Source organism: Poecilia latipinna, unplaced genomic scaffold (assembly GCF_001443285.1).
Source record: "Poecilia latipinna isolate Pla-1442-1.1 unplaced genomic scaffold, P_latipinna-1.0 Scaffold710, whole genome shotgun sequence".
NCBI lineage: Eukaryota > Metazoa > Chordata > Actinopteri > Cyprinodontiformes > Poeciliidae > Poecilia > Poecilia latipinna.
In genome coordinates, this window is record NW_015113326.1 from 177,240 (window position 1) to 196,796 (window position 19,557).

Sequence of the window (19,557 nt, forward strand, 5' to 3'; positions counted from 1 at the left end):
AAATATAATCACACTGTTTAATGTGGCTCTTAAACGCCACAACAGACACAAAAACAACAATTCATGGTTTGTAAATGGTTTTTATTAGCAAAATAAGGGAGATGAGTCTACAAAGATTCTCTTTACATGGAGAACATACACATACACCGACAGTTGTGGCAGTTTCTTTACATGAAAAGACCTGGACTTGTGTGTGTGTGTGTGTGTGTGTGGTCTCTCCTCTGGACCGCAGAGAAGAAACAACCCGACTGTCACACTTCTCTTGAAATACAGGGAATGCTTTCCTCTCTAAGCACATACTCAAAAATCCAAAATGGCTTACATCGCTTCACCCTCAACTTTACAACGATCTAAGATCTCCTCCAAATATGTTAAAATATACAATAAAATGCAACAAACCTGGTCTCTGTACTTAAAATACTTGAGTATATTAAACGCTCAGTGCTTGACTAACCGCTTTCTGAATGATTGGGAGCATCTGATATATTTTTTTTGTACAGTTTAAAAACCAGAGTCCCAGATTTGTGGGCTAAATGTAACAATATACATCTCAGTGTTGAGCTCTGATTGGCCGGAAAGGCCTTCGAATGTCATGACAGGTGGAATGCAAAGGGGGCGGGGCTAAAGAGGCTACATGTTGATCGCCTTGAACCTACAGAGACTTTCCTCCTCCTGACAGCTCAGTGATGTGCACAAAGAAGATAGTAGAGACACTAATGTATGAAAACAGTTTACGTCTTTATGTATAGAACAACTTCAGCAGGCAACAGAACAAGCATCGAGACTACGACCGCAGTAAAAGGCATGCGAAGGCACAGGTACCAACAAACTGGACTCGGAATTGTTCCGCTTTCCTCCATCCTTGTTTTGTGGTTTTGGGAAAAGAAAGAAAGAAAGAAAAGGAGCTTTTCTAACCAACAAGTAAGGATTCCGTTTCCAGAAATGGCGGCAAAAACGCTGTAATCTCCTACTCCTTGGAAATGAAAAACAAAGATTAAAACATAAAAAAAGAACAAGTGATGCTTTTACATTGATACAAACAGCCTACACAAATGTAATAACTGTAGTTGAGAATGTTCTGAGACAGAAACATAAATAAAGCTGTTAAAAGTGGCGTATAGTACAGCACTGGTCCATCACTGATCCTCTTCTCATCCTCTCTACAAAAGATGCACAATGAGCTGGCTCCACCGCCTGAGGAGAGAGCAGACATGAAAGAATGATGGATGGAGAGGCAGAGCTCGACCCTGGCACCAACGCTTCTCTACGCACCCACATGGAGGGAGAGAAAATAAAAATCTAAATTAAAGCCTTGAGAAATATGAAAGAAATAAATGGTAAATTCCTACCAAAAGCAGGTCGTCCTCGTCGCTCAGAAGAGACCGCAGTCTTTCAGGTTGTTCTTGATGATGACGTCGGTGACGGCGTCGAAGACGAACTGCACGTTCTTGGTGTCTGTGGCGCAGGTGAAGTGGGTGTAAATCTCCTTGGTGTCCTTCCTCTTGTTCAGGTCCTCGAACTGACACTGGATGTAGGCGGCCGCTTCCTCGTACGTGTTGGAGCCTGAGGAACGCCAGACGGGAGGATGAGGATGGCGAAGGAGCACATCGCACAGAAAGAGGCAGCCAAAATGCATCAGGGTTTCTGAAGGGCTCGACAACTCAAATTTAAGACTTTTTAAGACCATTTAAGACCTTTGTCACTACAGAAATGCATATAAGAAACTGCAAATTCTGTCAACAGAAGTGAGCTAGTGGCTAAGACGAACATCATCCAGCCAACTGGATTTGCACTTATGCGATAGATGCCAAAAAGTTAGCTAGCTTTAACTTTGGTAGTTAGCTAGATAGCTAGTAAGGTTATATTAGCAGCTAGTTAGCGGTAAGTGCAAGTTTTTGTGAGACCATAAAGTCCCATGAAAAAAAATTAAACTACATAGAATATGGTCACTTTCCAAAAAGATTTAGGCAAACCAAAAATAAGACTTTTGGAAAAAATTGACTTAGGGCATTATTTTAGGAAAGTAACAAATTAAATAGTCCAACAAAATTTAAGACCTGTAAATATTAACATATCTAAGGCCAACTTATTTTTTTAAACAGACAATTTAAGGCCTTAATTTTAAATACATAAATTTAAGATGCTTTAAGACTTTTTAAGGATGCGCGATACAGGAGGGCATTTATCGTGATCAATTTCTTTTTCATGTGCTGACATGAAAAATCTAATTAAAAATGTTTAAACCCCTCAAAATGTTTTTTTTTTCACACTGTTTAATGAGAGTATCAACAAATATCAATCACTTTTAAAAATCTGATTAAATGCATTTACTGTGAGCAGTGTGATGATACAAATCACACTTCGTTAGTGAATCAATTTGTGTTTATGGAGCTATAATTACTGTGCTATTGATTCACAGCCAGTTACCTAAAAATTAGTAATACATATTTATTGTTTATTGTTATCACAACAGCACTGTAAAATATTGTGATAAAACTTTCTTATCAGCCACCTCAAGCATACAGAGCCTTGCAGAAGTATTCATACCACTATTAAAATAAATATCAATTTATTCTTTGGGGATTTTTGGTGATTTACAAGTTTTATAATTTATAATCTTCCAGAAATAGGAATCTGAAAAGTGTGGCATGCATTTGGATTCAGCCCGTGTCTTACCTGCATATTCAGGGTAACAGATCGTGAGGGGACTCTTCTTGATCTTCTCCTCAAACAGATCCTTCTTGTTGAGGAAGAGGATGATGGAAGTGTCTGTGAACCACTTGTTGTTGCAGATGCTGTCAAACAGCTTCATACTCTCATGCATTCGGTTCTGGAGGGGAAAAAAGAAGAAGAAAGTTATGAGCTGTGTTCAGCGATCCATAAAGAATGATCTGTCCTCTGTTTCACCAACCATCTCCTCATCCTCGGCCAGCACCAGGTCGTAGTCGCTCAGCGCCACGCAGAAGATGATGGCCGTCACGCCCTCGAAGCAATGGATCCACTTCTTCCTCTCAGATCGCTGACCGCCGACGTCAAACATTCTGGTGAGCAGACAGCAGCGTCACCGCAACGAATGAAAACTACACAACATTTTTGTGATTTCACTCTTTTATGAAAAAACCCCTATAAATTATTAACCAATCTTCAGCTTTACTGGTCAAAAACTCATAAATCCCATATTTATCGGACCTGAGAGCTAACACGTCATGCTAACGATAACAGAGGTCAGAAAAGAAGTTAATAGTGAATAATGAAGAGTGAAGTGCCTAAACATGAAGCAAAAAATACACTTTATTAAACAGAGAGTCACGCTTTATCAGATAACAGGAAGGCTACACGTGCTAACCGCTAATATAAGAGCTGCAGATGTGACCTTTTTGTCATCATTTAAAAAAAATAACAGTCAAAAAAACTTCATTAACTGCAGAAACGTAACTATCAAGAGGCTTTTTCCTCTCAGAAAAAAACAGAACATTTTGACTTATTTTCTGTGAAATCTATAATTATAGACTACCTGCTGTAAATCTTAAATATTATTAGTTAATATTAGCAACAATCGGTCTTATTTTACTTTGTAGATTTAGTAGTTATGTATTTAAATAACCCAGAAAGATTATCCAATAATTCTCTGCAGAAACTGAAGGACGGTCTCAAAAACACTCTGAGTGAGTTTGTTTCTGCTTTGGGTTTGATGTAATCTGACCTTTGCTCCTTAACTCAGAAGTAAACATTGCAGCAGTAGCGGCACATGCTTTGTTTTTTGTGTGTGTGTGTTTGTTTTACATTTCAGTTTTATTTACTGAAATTAAAGGTTGGAAAATGTCACACTATGATTTTTCCCTCCCATATTGATCCAAACACAGAAATGAGACTTTAAACTTTAGCACTGGGTAAGAAATATTTCAGTACTTTACTCTCTTGTGCTATTTTATCATTGTCATTTAACTCAAAGGCTTTCTAAAAGCCTCATATTGTATTGATTCTATATTTATGTTTTATTAGTAATAGATTTAAATGTAAAATGCAAACAGAGGGCAGCAATAAACAGACCTCAGCTGGAAATGATGTTTTGGATATTTAGTAGTTCATTTTGTAAGGTTAACAGGAAGATAAACTTGATTAATATCTTTACATCTGTTCTTGCAGAGACACTTTACTGTATCTAGATGGATAAATTGTGTATCGACTCAAAGTTTTCTGTACTGGTTTTTATTTATCTTTCTTGTGAACTCCTATACCTAATGATGTTTTTCTCAAATCAGACTCCTGATTTTGCAGGTAAATGTCAATAAAAGCACCAAAAACCTTAATTACAGCTTATAAAACAGATTTTAAACAGCCACATTTGCTTCTAAACAAAGCCAGAAAGATTAAATAAATAAAGCTTTTACTGCTTTAAGCGCTTCCATTGTTCAATTTCTGATCTAATCAGCAGTGATGCTGAAATCGCCAACAGTCCCCGCTATCGTGACATCATCGCGCCTGCTGCCCCTCCGCCCCCCTTCACTTCCTGTCTACGGCGTCAACAAAAGGCCCCGACTGAGTCACCGCTGATGTGCGCAACACCCTGAGACCTCATAAACCTACAGCTGAACGCGTTCAAAGGGAGTTTCTATGGCGGAGATGAGTCAGTGACAGGAAGAAAAAAAAAAAAGCTAATTAAGCGTTTGAGTCGAAAACCCTGCCAACGTTCTCACTTGAAGTGAAGGTCTTTGAAGGTGAAGTGCGTCTCTACGATGCCCGTGGTTTTGACTCGGGTTCTCAGGACGTCCTGCTGGGTCGGGATGTAAGTGGGCTGGGATATCCTGTCCAGATCGTTCAAGTAGCTGAGAGCGGGACACAGGGAAGAGGAATGTAAACAGAGAGCGAAAGAGGACAGGAAATGAGGCGAGCGTTTCTTCTTCTGCACCAGCCAGAGGTGGGCAGAGTGGCTAACATTATACCAAAGTAAGAGCAGTGAGATGTTTCTACTTGAGTAAAAACTTTAAAAAGTCTTTGGTAAGAAGGCGACAAAACATCCTTTAATATGTAAAAATTACATCATCCAGATTGTAAAGTTAAGTGGAAATATTAGTATTTTAGAGACCAAAAAGATGATAATTTACATAAATTATTACAAAATAATGTCAATTTCATTAAATATAAAACTTATTAAACTAAAAAACTGAAGGTGTGTGTCTGGTGAATTCTTGGTTAAAACAAACTCATAAGAATAGTGATGCCTCATCATAAAATTAAAATTACTTAGAGTAATAAAAATACTCCTAAAAGTAAATTCTCTCCAAAACGTTACTGACGTTAATGGCAATAAGTAAATGTAACTAGTTTCTACCCACCTCTGGCATCAACTGTGATAAATTTAAAGCAAATAAAATCACATTTCAATAAATCTAATTTTATTTGTACAGTTCAAAGTACTTTAAATCATAAAACACAAAAATACAAATTCATAGAGCATACAATTGAAGAATTACATGTTGCCATCGTTACAGACCAGATTATTTAATGTTTCACTTATAATGTTTCAAAAACAGGTGGGTTTTTACTCTTTGTTGAGAGGAACTCAGTGTTTCGGCTGTTTTGCAGTTTTCTGGACGTTTGTTCCAGATTTGTGGTGCATAGAAGCTGAATGCTGCTTCTCCATGTTGACACAACAGCGGCAGATCTTTCATGTGTTGTGCTGCTAAAGCCGTTCAGTGGTTTAGAAACCAAAAACATTATTTCAAAGTCTGTTCTCTGAGCTGCAGGGAGTCGGTGGAAGTGGGCTGAACGCCAGCAGAACACTTTGCAGTTAAAGTTTTAAAACAAGCAGACGATTCCATCTTTGGTGAAATAAAAGCCCAGAAGACGTTCAGTGCAACAATTCCTTTAGTCAAACTTGAACAAAAGCTTTGCCTCAACAAACAGGAGCCCAGTTGTTAATCTCATCTCTTTTCAGCTTGGTGTGTGTGTGAATTGTTTCCCCAGTGGTCAGTAGGTTCCCAGAGGCTGCTCCAGTCCCTCCCACTGTAGGACAATGTGTAGCTGGACAGGAAGCTCCCGATGTGTGAGGCCGGTAATGGACTAGCCATCTGTCTGGGGGGCTGGCCCACATTCTGCCAGAACCTGCTGCGGCCCCTCAGGACCCACCTGGGAGCTCACAGTGACTAAAAACACACCGATCAGCTCACACCGCCTGGGAGAAGTATTCAAACCATGGCGGATATTTCCTACATTTTGTCACATTAAAATAAACATATTATGTTTGGGATTTTATCTGATAGAGCAACGTAAAGTTAAGTGGAAGGATAATAACAAAATGACTAAAAATCCAAACAGTGTGATGTCTTTATATTCTGATAGCAGGTTTTCTTCCATTTTTTAAATCCCTCAAACTGCTGAAACTTTTAGTTTTTGTTTGCTGAATCTATTTATTACATAACAAATATTTTATGACTCAAACTCATTACATCAAGGTTATAAAAAAATCTGTAAGCATTCTTTTGTCTTCCAACACAAGAGCGCAGCAGGACTGGAGGAACTAATGGTCCAGCAGTGACCTGCAGCAGAACAGCTTGTGTTTGTGCTTCAGAGCAACAAAACAAAGCTGCTCTTAAAAAAAAATAAATAAAATTTGCTGCTTTGTGATAATATTTATTTCAGATTGTCCAATATCACAAACTCAGGCTTTAGTTTCAGAGGGAAGTGAACTGCTGTGTGTTTTCTAACAAGCGTGTTGTACTGAAGTGTAAGGTCAAAGATTAAGCAGCGTTTCTTTTAGCTCGATGGAGGAAGGTAAATATTGACAGAGTAAAAGTCCAGACAGATGCTGCGGCTCCGTTTCAGCGTCTGCTCGGCTGCAGCAGCACCTTTTCTGTTTGTTTGCACCGAAACGCCAGCAATTTCACATAAACCCAGCGGATCGCAGTGTTCTCGCTGCGAGTGACTCACCGATCTGGTGAACCAGCCGATTATCAAGCCGCCCGTTTGTTTGTGTGTGTGTGTGTGACTCACTATGCCGCCGAGTCGTTGAGCTGATATTCGCGCGAGCGGCTGAAGCAGGCCTGGACTCCCCGGTCCACCCAGAGCCGCTTGATGACGCCGGCGAGCTCGGCCGTCATGAAGCCTTCCTCCGCCGACCCGGCCAGGACGAACAGCTGCCGGGCGTCGTCCTGGCAACACGAAAACACATTCATCCGCCATCAGAAGCAAAACTAAACACGTGAAGCTGAAATGGTCGTTTCTGGAACAGACATGCAGGTTTGTTTCTTTTTTTTTTTAAGAGAGAAAACGTAGGCAGGAAGTAAAGGAGGCTGTAATAGTGCTCCATAAATTCAGGTTTTCGGCTCGGATCCGGCTCCCTCCCGTCACTCACGGCTCTTGCGGCTTCGCCGAAGTCGATCTTGAGGCGTCCCATGGCTCTGATGATGGCGATGATGGACTGGATGGTGTTGCTGTAGACCACAGCCTTGTACTGCTTGCACTCCTCTTCTGAGTAACCTGCTTCATGGATGATTCTGCAAAACAGGAGGGAAAAAAAAAACTCAAATTTTTCTCTCTTTCTTTCTTTTACCATCTTTTAGGGGTTTTTCTTTCCCCACAGTCGCGTTCAGCTCCGTCTTATTTAGATAAAAGCTTCAAAGGAATGTAAACAATGGAAGATTAGAGCCTCAGATGTTCTGCAGCTTCGTATTAGAGCGTGGTTTTCTTCTAGAAAGTATGTTGGTAATTATATTTTCGCTTTCTTGAACTACAGAAGATGTGAATTATGGGTATTGTTGTCTTATTGAGTTACTATTATAGTAAAAAACTCATGTTCAGCCCGTAAAAAGATAATAGTAGATTTTATGTGTTAAAATCTGCATTAGATTTTCTGTTAGCTTTAAAAACCGGAGATGAAGGAGCTGTGGAGTAATATTAACAATTTACAATCATATTTAATCAATAAATGGGTCAATTAGGGCAGATAGACGATGAACGGATGAACAGACGGAAGAATAAATGGACATGTTGGGAAATCGAATGGATGGATGATACAAATGAAGAGTTAATTGTTTATGAAGAAGCTTCATAAACAGGCAGACAAATAACTGATTGATGAGCAAAACTACAGAATCAATTCCTGGAATCCAAGTTTTTCCAGTTTAACTTCCTTTTCCTACTAATCCAGATCAGATTCCTGACTTTTAGAGATTTCTCAGTGATCCTGGAAACGGACAGGACCTCCATCGTTTGCCTGTAAATAAGTAACTAACCCAAACAACACCCCGGACAGCAGAACTCTGTGATCCGTGTTGTTTTCTCCTGTGAAAAGCGTCGGCAGCATGCGGCTCCTGCTGAGCGTGTGCGAGCTGGCAGCCCTGCAGCAAATGTTATCTCCACCTGTTTGTTCACTTTTCTTTCTCAAAAAGAAACGATCTATCTAGTGCTGCATGCGAGTCCTTCAGCTCGCCGCTTTGAAAGATAAAGAAAACAAAAAGAAGGTTTTCTCAGTATGGAGCTGCCAATGAAAACATTTAACTCACGGCTGCTTTGGTTAATAGGCCACAAGTCCAAAAAGAGCAGAAACAAAGGAGAATAAAAGTTTCTGGTGATATTTACTGAGGATATTTCTAAAAACGTAAAATCCGATTCATTTGGTGTTAGACAGGATTCATTCATTCGTTTTAGCTGCCAGTTTCAACTCAGTCCAGAAACAGAGACTTGATGATGTCCTGTGGTGTAAACTAATGTTTATTTTGGCTGCAAAAAACAATAAACATAAAAATTATGTTTAGCAAAAACATTAATGACAAGAAAAATATTTTTAGGCCTGCATTTAACAATTATTGTAGTTGCTGATTATTCCAATGATGAATTGATTAATTGGCACATTCTGCAGTTTTATAATTTATGTTAGAAATGCAGTAAAAGATGAACAAATATTTTAATTTATTTTTTTAAATAAGAATTCTATTGACTTTTTATTTTAATGTAGTAATATTTCATTAATGAACGCTAAGGATGCATCTGCAGTTAAATATGCATATATATATTTAAATATTTCGAACAGCAGGTGAAAAGCTCAGCCATTTCTGCTCGACTTTTTAAAAATATTTTATTATTGAACCTGAAACTGGTGGAGCTAAAACCATCACATAAGGAGTTCTGGGTTGTGCATAATTACAGAGAAATTTGGACTTTTTTATTCTTAAATACTATATATATATATATATATATATATATATATATTTTTTTTTTTACAGTTTTGGTGCAATTAGTCATTTTCTTTCAGCAATGTTTTTTTTTAGTCTGTAAAATACAGTTAACAATTAGACAATAACAAGATTAGTTGACAGTTATTTCAATAATCGATTAATCGTGATTCTTCTGATTCTTGTTTTTTGCCTTTTGTTTTAGAATATTTCTCTTCTTTTGTTCCATACAAACTAACTCCTAAAGGTCATTTAGAGGCCAATCAACCTGGGAGGAGGGCGGAGAACCCAGAGAAAACTGTGGGATTTGAACCCACAACCTTCCTGCTGCATACTAATCTCTGTCCAGCCTTTGTTTTGTTTTTTAAGTGACTTTACTCAATGTATTTTTAAATAAAACTATTACATGTTGTAGTAAAATGACACTCACTTCATCTGCTTGACAATTGTGCTTTTCCCTGATTCTCCAGCACCTGGAAAACAGAAGAAACTCTCGTTAGAGTGAAAACAATCAGAGGGAAGGTGTCCAACTCGCAGCTTCGACTCGTTGCCGTCATGCTCGCTCTCGTTTCCCCGTTGCTGGAACTTTTATTGAACACGCCGACTCACTGCGTGGCAGGAATTTTATCGGCGGCGGCTCGTCGTGCTGTCTGGGCATGAAGGCTCGGGGTTAGACGAATAGATTGTTGTTGACATGTGAGGGGGAAAAAGGGAAACGCGGTGTCAGTGGAGAGGCGGCGAGGCCTTGTGAGCTTGTTGACTAATCAGACAGTTAAGTTGACCGATGAGGCGCCGCAGAGGAGGCCGTGCAGATCACTCAGAGTGTCATGGCAACTGCTTTGGCTCCTTTCTGGACAGAGTGGGAGCCATGTTGACCACCTGCTGCCCCCGTCTTTACGAAGCAAGCCCCCCATCCAAAACGTTTCCTGTTCGACTCGCGCTAATGAGCTTTACCATCGGCTACATTAGGTCTGCTCAGCTGCAGCAGCGTCTTTGTGTTACACTGAAGCTCCAGGGAAAAGTCACAGCTTCTCTTTACTCTATATGGGGAAGTGGAACCACACGCCGACTTCTACCATTTCTGTCACCTCCTGATCCAGTCAGAGAAAAAACACACACAAAACTGAGCGCTTGCGTAAAAGATACTTATTTTAGTTCCACTTTCAATGTAGGCGCAAAAATAAAAGTCACGATGTCCTTTTACCAAGTTAGTTTTGTTTAAACAGGAAGTAGCTTCATGCAGAAAGAAAAGGAGAAAGTGTTTTGCAAAGCATTTCATACCATTAAACCACAAACTTTGATGTATTGTCAAAGTTGCTGCAAATTTCACCAACTCAAATTTAAGAAAGAAATTTAAGACCAACTGGTGATAAATTTGCACAGTTGATGCAAAAACGCTAGTTAGCTAGCTGCTAACATACCCAGGGCCTCAACCGTTTGAGTGCGACCAAAACTGTTGCCTGACAGACCTTTTAAAGATCACAGAAACTGGGATATATTTTAAACAATACAAAATAAATACACAATACACAACGGAAAGCATTATGTCGTCTCTGTAAACATAACTTCCCTTTAAAGGACATAAATCAAAGGAAGAGGAAGTTGTCAAGCTAATTCTAATTTAGCATGGAGTTAATTGATTAATTGCAACATAAAGTTAGCGTCAATGCTAATTTGCCTACATTAATTAATGCTCTCCTTGCTAGTCAGGCTGAATACACGTGCACGCCACACTTTTCAGATTTTACTTTGCAAAGCCAACCTCACAATCACGCCCTGCTGCGTCTTCTCTCACATAAAATCAAAATGAAACACATTGAGGTTTGTGGCGACAAAATCTGGAACTGCTTTCGCAAACTACTGCATCTCTTTTGTCACGACAACAGATGTGAAGTACAGCGGAGTGATTATCACCTGAGGACACATTATATTCTGATCATATGTCGGCGCTCTAGTGTTTCTGTGTGTGTGTGCTCTACGCCCTCCGAGGCCAAACACGCGGCGCTGTGTATCCCTGAGAGACCACACATAGGCGTCCGCGGCGCTGCCTGGCTGAACACGGTTGACTGGTCAGCTGGCCCCGTCTCTGGCTGCCTGGGAGCCGCTAACGGGGCCACACACACTCTGCATACCAAAAAAGCTGCTTTAATTGAGTATTTCCTGCAAAATTGTGAATAAATGCGTTAAAAACGGCCAGCTCTGTAAATTTAATGGATGAAAGATTCTTGGCAGAAACAAAGAAATATGTTCACAGCTGCTTTGTCGGCGTTTCGGCAGTGAAATTTAGACTAATCCCATCAAATTTGCATCCGAATCAGACTGACAGAAGAGACGTGAGCCATGTGTTGTGATAACTAAACACCAGCGGTGCCATTAAAGGGTATGTCCTTCTGCAAAGCCTGGAAGTTTCTTCACAGGTCTGACCTTATCGGGCCCTTTCTGCGGAGTCTCGTTACGCCGCAGCTTTGATACGCCCACCTAAAGGCTGCAGCCGACCCAAACCGCTGCAGCAGCTGCTTTCTGTTTCTGGTTGGGGTTATTTTGGGAGAATCTGAGCCCCTTTCGGTGGGCTTCTTCCAGAAAGAAATAGGAGTCGAGTCCTGCTTCTCCAACTCCAAGTTTCTTTTATGACACAAAGTGTGATTTAAAAACAAAAAGTGCACCGGGTAAAATTCCCTTCCTTTTTCAGCATCAAGATAAACGCTTGTAGAGTTTGCCTCAATGTTCTCGACACGTTAGCAGCTTTGTTTTCCAGTCTTGCGCATCTCTCTTCCTCTTTCACATTCTTTCTGTCCCCCTGTAGTCTTTTTTTTCCCTTTATGATTGATTGTTCCTCTTATTTGCTATCCGATTCCTCTTTTTTTGCCTACATCTCCCTCTGGGTGGATTCAAGCATGAGTCACTGGTGAAGGTTTCCAGAAGCTGGCGAGCGGTGCTGGCGAGAGATGACCGCGGTTAATCACAGGGTTCCAGCTGCCAACGAGTGAAAAAAAGTCAGAAAGTTTGATCTGGCTGCTTGTTGCGTCGATTTTAAAACAAAGAACTGGGGGACATCCAAAGGAGCACAATGAAAAAGTCAGTGAAACACCAGGGGCTATTAATAAATTCTGCCCACAGTTGCATAACAGTTATAGAAAGAGTAATTAGGCTGAGGAGATTGTAATCTATTTCAGTGTGTAGATATGAATAGTAGGATAATTGGGTCCTGGAGACGATGGGAATACGGCGGGAACCAAAAGACAGGCAGAAAATATGAAAACGTCGACAGGCAGAAGGTAATACGCAAAAATTCAGTGATTTCAGATGCTAATTTCAGCTTTATGTCATAATGACACCAGAACCAAACTGTCACCACCAGCAAGAGAAATCAACCCAGCACCGCCTGGATGTGGGCAAGTTCATAAAGCATGAGGTCAATTTCATTAACCTCACAAACCACAGCGGTGAGCTTACTGTGTGTAGTTCCCACAGCCAGCCTATGGGGGCAGCAGTGAGTCTGAGCTGCAGATGTGATGCTGAACAGATGTTTTAATGCTGGGGTGTCCAAAGTCGGTCAAATGATGGCTCATTAGAGGCCTAAGGAGAACACTGACTTGCTGAGGCGGTTGTTACAACCACTAGGTTCTGACCATTTTAATGGAATTAGCTTATTGTTGCCAATTTCACCACTTACGTACTGGCTACTTTCGCTTTGGTATTTTCACTGTAGACTATTTTTCACTCACATTATAAAAATGGTGTTTTAAAGTTATTTTTTTATATTCTGTTCATGTTTATCATGAAGAAAAATGGTCATAATACTGTTATAAATGACATGTACCAACTGCAGGTCACTTATTTTGGTTTGATCAGTAGTCCTGAATGGTGATCAGAACTAAAATAGTTAAATATAGTTATCTATTAAACTCCTATAAATTTAAAATATAATATACCCATAATTTAACACATTAACCAATTGTTTATGGGTTTAAATGGATGTAGAAATAAAAAAACATCAACAAAAAACAGATTTTTGATGTGAAGAAATGGGAAGGAGCAAATTTTGTATCATCCCTACAACTATTAGCCCAAAATGCTAACAGTTAGCAATACATATATAAAAAAAAATCATGAAATGACTGCTGGATTTAAATATGTCTACGCAGGGATTGTAATCCCACTGAAATAAACCCAGGCCTAGCATAATAAAGACTAAAGCTAATGTTAACATATCTGGCTGCTGAGCATCACTCGTTTTACTTTAAGATTAACAAAGGCAATGCATTTAACAACTGGCTATTGTTAAATAATGTTACAAACTAATCAAGTTTGCAGTTGGAATATAAATTGGAATTTTAAAAAACGTTTTAATTCATGTCATCAAGTATCTTCAAAAAGTTGTGAAGCCAGTCTTGCCAGGAAGTGACGATATGTCTGATTATGTCCTGAACTCTGCTAATCCGCCTCATTTGCTTTTGCCACACCTACTTTAATCTCTGTCTGGCAGAAAGACCACAGAGTCTGGGATGTGATTCTTGCCCGATCGATGGAAGAGATGGTTCGAACTTCCTCCTTCTCTCTTTGCATCCCTGACACCTGGTCATCAACTCCTCTGGGGTTTGGGGGTCATAGTTCAGGTATTATTTGAGTTTTTCAGATGCTAATCACCTGCTCCCAGTTGTAAGAATGATACTTTGTTGCCTTGTAGCAACTGTTCAAAAGTAAAACAGCAAAAGCACAAATACCTTCCAGCTCCACAGCATCCAAAACCAGAGGGAATAATTGTCCAAACATGCAATGCATCAACCAAAAAACTGCAATGATTTAACGAGAAGAAGCGATCAGACAATCCTATGACAGAGTTATCAAATAAATGTGTAATTCAGTACATTTATGTCTGGGTATAAAAAAAATACAAACGTAGGTATTGGATTGGTATTGGCTGATACTAAACCTCAGATATCGGTATCTTTAAAAAGTGGATTGGTGCGTCACGAGGTAGAAGTTTTTCAATTGTGTTCAGAGTCTGATGATGCATTTCCTGACTAAAAGAGAATTTTGTGAAACAAAAACTGATTAAAACTTTAAAATGACCAAAAAAGGAGTGTTCTTTTGTAACTTACACAAAAGAACACCAAAGTGTGTTTCACTAGATTATTTTTCTTTACACACACATTGAGCAAAGGGGTCAAAGCCACAAGATACACAACCCGCTGCCTCCTTTCAGCCATACTACCCATTTACATTCGATCCACGAGCTTTGTTGACCTTTTTATCTCTGTCGACAGGATGTGCTTAGAGTGAAACACGGCTGAGCTTCTTGTGAATCAGCAACTTCCACATTAATGTCCTTTTCTGCGTCTGTTTATGTGCGGACTCTTAGCTCTGGTTTTGTGTTTTTCCCATGTACTATTCATTAGTTGTTCTCATCTTACAGGCTCTCTGGGGCCTCCGTCCAGGCCCGTAACCCGAAGAGGCCGAGCGGGTTACCTGGTTACCACGTCATTCGGATTGAACACAAGCGACAGACGACGGCGGCGGCGCCACGCTACCCACTACGTCGGCCGTTCTGTCATTAGCTGGAGCAGCAGGGTCACATGGTTTGTGTGTTTACGCAATGGTTGGGGAAAAGTCAAGCTGAAGCCTTCAGGAACGTTAACAACTTGACCTGACTTGCTTACTTTCAATCAACAAGCCCCGTCTAGTTCCAGAGCGCAGGAGGAATGTGTTTACCTTCAACACCAAAATGTCTCATTTCGAACTCAAACAAGGCAAAACAGACACTTTATCCAACCTTGAAGAAACCGTTTAGGCATTTTGAAGCATGACTCGGTAATCTTTGGGATTTTTTTTTTGCACAGATCAGCAAAAAACACATGAGGAATAGTGTTTGTCTTGCGCTGGCCCACAATTACACCCAGAAAAGCTGCTGAGAGCTCCTATTATTTAGCCTCGGTCAGGTGTTTCCCTGCTACTGGTACAGGCCTCACACTTTGTGTCCTGCTAACCCACATACCGACGTGTGTGCATGTCAACACTTCCCAAAGCAAGCTACCTATGGAGCCCATGGAAAACTTCTCACCTGCTGCCATTTTATTTACAAGGGAAGCAAATGTTTCCACTACAGCAATGGCACATTTTACCACAGAACCGGCTCACAAATGCAAATAACTCAAATAAAAACTCATTAGGTTAAAACACCAACACGAACAAGTGTGTGCATGTGTGCAGGGTGTGGTGTGTTTAAATAGCATGTGTGACTTTTTTTTTTTATCGAAATAATAGGCATAACACTTGGTGGTTTTGAAAATTATTTGGATGCATAAAACCAGTCAAAATGAGTTATTCCCAGAAGTAATGGAAGAGTAATGACAGGAAATTTGGTTATTTAAGGTGAAAAGTGACAATAGGGCTAAGAAACTGCTGTTTATGTGGCTCAGATAAATCAAACTTTGTTTCACAACAGCAGATGTAATTTACTGAATCGGTTGCACAAGAGATTTCAGTTTACGTCTCAGTGTTGACCTTGAGATAAACCCAAAACAAGCATTTAACATCAGAAATGTAATTATCAGAGGCGCGGCTAGAAGGGCTTTTTTTAAAGGGGCGGCTTGATGGGGGCCACAAAAACCAAAAGCAGAACTTCAGGAAGCTGGTGTCATAAAATATGGGGAGATAAATAATGACAGATATTTATGAAAAACACCAAAATGACAAATGAACAAAATAATAATCTGTATGTTATGATCTGCCAAAAATGCAACTATTACTTGCATTTTTGTTGATCAAGTCAACATACAGATAATATCAGTCTATTTTTTTTGTCTCCAGATGGTGACACACTGAGGTTTACCACTAAACAAAAAGTGAGAAAGCAGTGAGAGGGGCTGTGGAAAATTCAAAATTCTTATCTTTTAAAGACAAGGTAAGCACCAAAGCATTAGATTAAAACAGCAAAAACTCCACTTTCTGTACAACTTCATTGTGGAAGCTGTCCACTTCAATCAAAATACCACATCATTTATAATCAAATAGGGATTTCCCCAGTAAACTAGGAATCTCTTTCTTTAATAAGAGAGACCATAAAAAGAGAGGCCGCTGCTTCTTTTCGGTGGGAAAAACAAGCTTTATGGTCATAAAACTAAATTAATAAAAATCTAATTTGAATAAAGAGGAATTTTGGGGGAAAAAGTCTAATTGTTCGTTTAAATTTTTTTACATTTTAGTTATATGCCTTTAAAAAAATTCCCTGGGATATGGTAGGAAAATATTTTTGATCTCATACAAAAAATAAAAAGGGCAAGAATATTTCTTTTGTAGCTTCGTGGGAACAACAAACTGAATTTTCAGCAATAAATTCCTTCTGCATCCTGATGCTCATAGTTCTGTACAATGTAAAAATCCCCAAACTTCACAACCAGAACTACACAAATCAATTTAAATCAAATACGGGAAAAAAAACAAATAAATACATTTAAGATATCTAAATTAAAGTAAAAGTCAATGAAGAAAATATGCAACAAGTTTAAGAGATTTTAAGGCAAAAATCGAGGTGATTGAATTCAGTATTTTTTAAGTGCTCTCATCCAATACTAAAGAATCTTTGACATACAACTCTTGTAAAATTTGTCTTCATACATTTTTATAGGAGTGGCCGTAGCCTCCCTTCAGCCCCCATTTGGCTGTGCCTCTGTCATTACTATGGAGTGAAGGAAAATCTGTTCAACCCTTCAGATACTCGGCCTTATGTACTCTACAACTGGAAAAAAGCTAAAAAAAGACTAACGGCAACATATTTTCAGTCACAATAACTCAGGCCGGGGCATCGAGTCGACTTCCACTGCTACTAGAGGAAATGTGCCATTGTTGGGAGGATTTAGTCAAACGGTCTGCAGAGGAGGCTAATGGCACTGAGAAGAAAGAAAAAACTTAAAATGAATGCAAGTCAACCACCCAAAATATAAGAAAACGTCTCGAAACGATACATTACCACTAAATGAGTCAAAGCAGTGGATGTTTAAGTAGCAAAAATGGTTATAACAGATGTTTCGTCGTGTCTTAAACCATGAAGAAGTGAAGAGTTAACGGTTAACTTAAGCTAGCAAAAAAAAAAAAGGTGGGGGGTGCTAACGGTGCGGAATGAAAAAAACCCACATTTAAATTCACAACTAACATTAAGTAATAAATGAAGTGGGGGGTTTTTTGTGTTTTTTTTTTTTTTTTGCTGACCACTAGTTCTTTTTAATTATTTCTTTTCAAACACAAAGAAGTTAGTCGAGTCTCCCCCGTCCACACTCCCCAGCTTCGGCTCCCTTCCTTACCGAGCAGCAGCAGCTTGACCTCCCTGGCTGCCTTCTCCCCGTCGTCCCGCAGATTCCTGTCGATCATTTTACTGCGCTCCACCGCCGCCTTGTCCTCGGTACTCAACGTGCACCCCATCCTCCACTACGTCCTTCAGACCCAGGTGGTGTGTAAAAAAATATCTATCACACCATATATAACCACATGAAATCTTCAACAAACTACCCCTCACCCCGAACACACGCCCTTTTTCATACGACAGGCAATCGACCTGTTTGTGTGTGTGTGTGTTGGGGGGAAGAAAAGGGAAGCGAATCGACTTCTTTAAATAAAAAGAAAGAAAAATTGCTTCTTCACCCAGATGAAAGGTCCTCAGGTTGAAAAAAAAAATCCCTACATCCGATAGAAAGCTATCTGTACAGTAAAGCAGTCCCTCGTTGATGTGGCTCCCCACTGTACGCGTCCATCCGTTGCAGCAGCGACTGCTCGTACTGTGAGAGAAGCTACGAGGCGACGGCAGCCGAGTTCCGCAAGCGGACAAAGTCATATCCGGAAAAGCCCTTCACAATATAGTTCATCAAGCTAATAGAAAATAAATATTTGGAACGTGTAGCCTTAAGAAATTATAGAAAAGGAGGACAATATAAAATCCCATAGACAAAAGAGGATTAAGACAACTGAAAAAATAATCTGACTTTAATTTTACATATATAATAGTACAAAAAACTTAATTTTTGTACTATTATAGCAATAAGTGTCAAATGACATCAGTGGTACTGATAAAAAAGAAAGTGTGCATCAGATTTGATTGATTTATCAAAAGCTCTTGACAGTGAGACACAGCTTGGTTTAAAAATGATCTCAGTAAAGGGACTCGGTGCATAATGTTATGTTTCAGTTTTGATTGTCTTATTGTGGATTGGTGCGAGGTTTTTTTTATATCTGATTTTATTTGCAAAGACTCATATTACTGAACTGTTGTTCAAGGCAGATAGTTAGCCAGTTAGACAAATATTGTTACTTTGTCAATTGTGGTTTTTATATTATACTGCCAGGTTAGCAGGTCTTCGCTAGAAATGACATTATATGTTGCTGCTTTTATTTTGAAGTTGAAAGACAAAACCGGAAACAGCGTGACAGCGTGACTTAAAAAATTCAAACATTGCCACCAAAGAACTCATATAACCGTTTTTAAATATATTTTTAAAGCTTATGTCCACTTTCTATGTAAATATATAAATCAGGGGTTACAATTACTGATATAACTAATACCACAATAACATTAACATACAATATAGTGGTAGTTCTCTGAATTCCACAGCCAATGTTTGACTAAATGTAAATTATTATCCAACTCATACATCATGTATTATTTATTCCCAAGGGAACCACACATCTAACCAGTGATGTTAGACTGATTGTAAACGCATCAAGCTTTACAACAACCATTGTTTTAGATTTAAATAATTTAACATGTTAAATTAAGTCAAGCATGAATAAATAAGCTTTGGCAGTCTCTGGTCGTTACCGTTTGACTTCTAGACTTTTCTGCTGAGATCACTGAAAAATTGAAGCATTGTATTAATTTCAAACATGACCAGATGAGAAGAAATGCAAATATGGCACGTTGACCTTTTCGTTTTATACTGGTTCAGTGTTTCCCCTCTGTCGTATATACACACACGCACGGACACACACACACACACCTTACTTCTGTTTACAGAAAAACATCTGAGTTTATTTTGTTCTCACAACTGGTTTTGAAGCTATAGCTATGTTGTGTAAAATTGCAATAGAAAATAATATATTATTGATTAAAATATATATATATATATATATATATGTAAATTATCAAAATAATACTTTTGACCTAAAATTTTTTGTTTGTTTGTTTTAGATCATGTTATAATGTTATTCTCTCATTAAAAACATGCTTGGAGTGTTGCCTTGATTCTTTCATGCATGTTTGAAAAATTCTTTAATCTCCATGGCAACCATTCAGCTGTTCAAAACACCTGGGTGGACCTAGCTCCGCCTTCAAGGTGCAGCTCCTCCTCAGAACTGCAGTTTCCAAGCTACTGAGCTTCCGCCTCTCAGAACAGCC

The 19,557-nt window shown here is 39.2% G+C and overlaps 1 protein-coding gene across 1 annotated transcript; it reads right to left on the reverse strand.

Annotated features, from left to right (window-relative positions):
* Positions 1–960: 960 nt before the first annotated feature.
* gnai1 (guanine nucleotide binding protein (G protein), alpha inhibiting activity polypeptide 1) lies at positions 961–17,959 on the reverse strand. The gene is made up of 9 exons (XM_015045156.1): positions 17,474–17,959; positions 9,604–9,646; positions 7,355–7,496; positions 6,994–7,151; positions 4,698–4,826; positions 2,912–3,041; positions 2,677–2,830; positions 1,350–1,563; positions 961–1,194 (listed from the first exon to the last, which is right to left on the reverse strand). The coding sequence occupies exons 1-8, from the start codon at positions 17,589–17,591 to the stop codon at positions 1,373–1,375; spliced, it is 1,065 nt and encodes a 354-aa protein (XP_014900642.1). The 5' UTR covers positions 17,592–17,959; the 3' UTR covers positions 961–1,194; positions 1,350–1,372.
* Between the last annotated feature and the right edge of the window lie 1,598 nt (positions 17,960–19,557).

Excerpts from the sequence above, each read along its gene's own strand:
- gnai1 (XM_015045156.1), bottom strand. The coding sequence starts at position 17,591 with ATGGGGTGCACGTTGAGTACCGAGGACAAGGCGGCGGTGGAGCGCAGT. Across the intron at positions 7,152-7,354 it reads TCGGCGAAGCCGCAAGAGCC|GACGACGCCCGGCAGCTGTT; the intron begins GTGAGTGACGGG and ends TCGTGTTGCCAG. Across the intron at positions 2,831-2,911 it reads TGGCCGAGGATGAGGAGATG|AACCGAATGCATGAGAGTAT; the intron begins GTTGGTGAAACA and ends TTTCCCCTCCAG.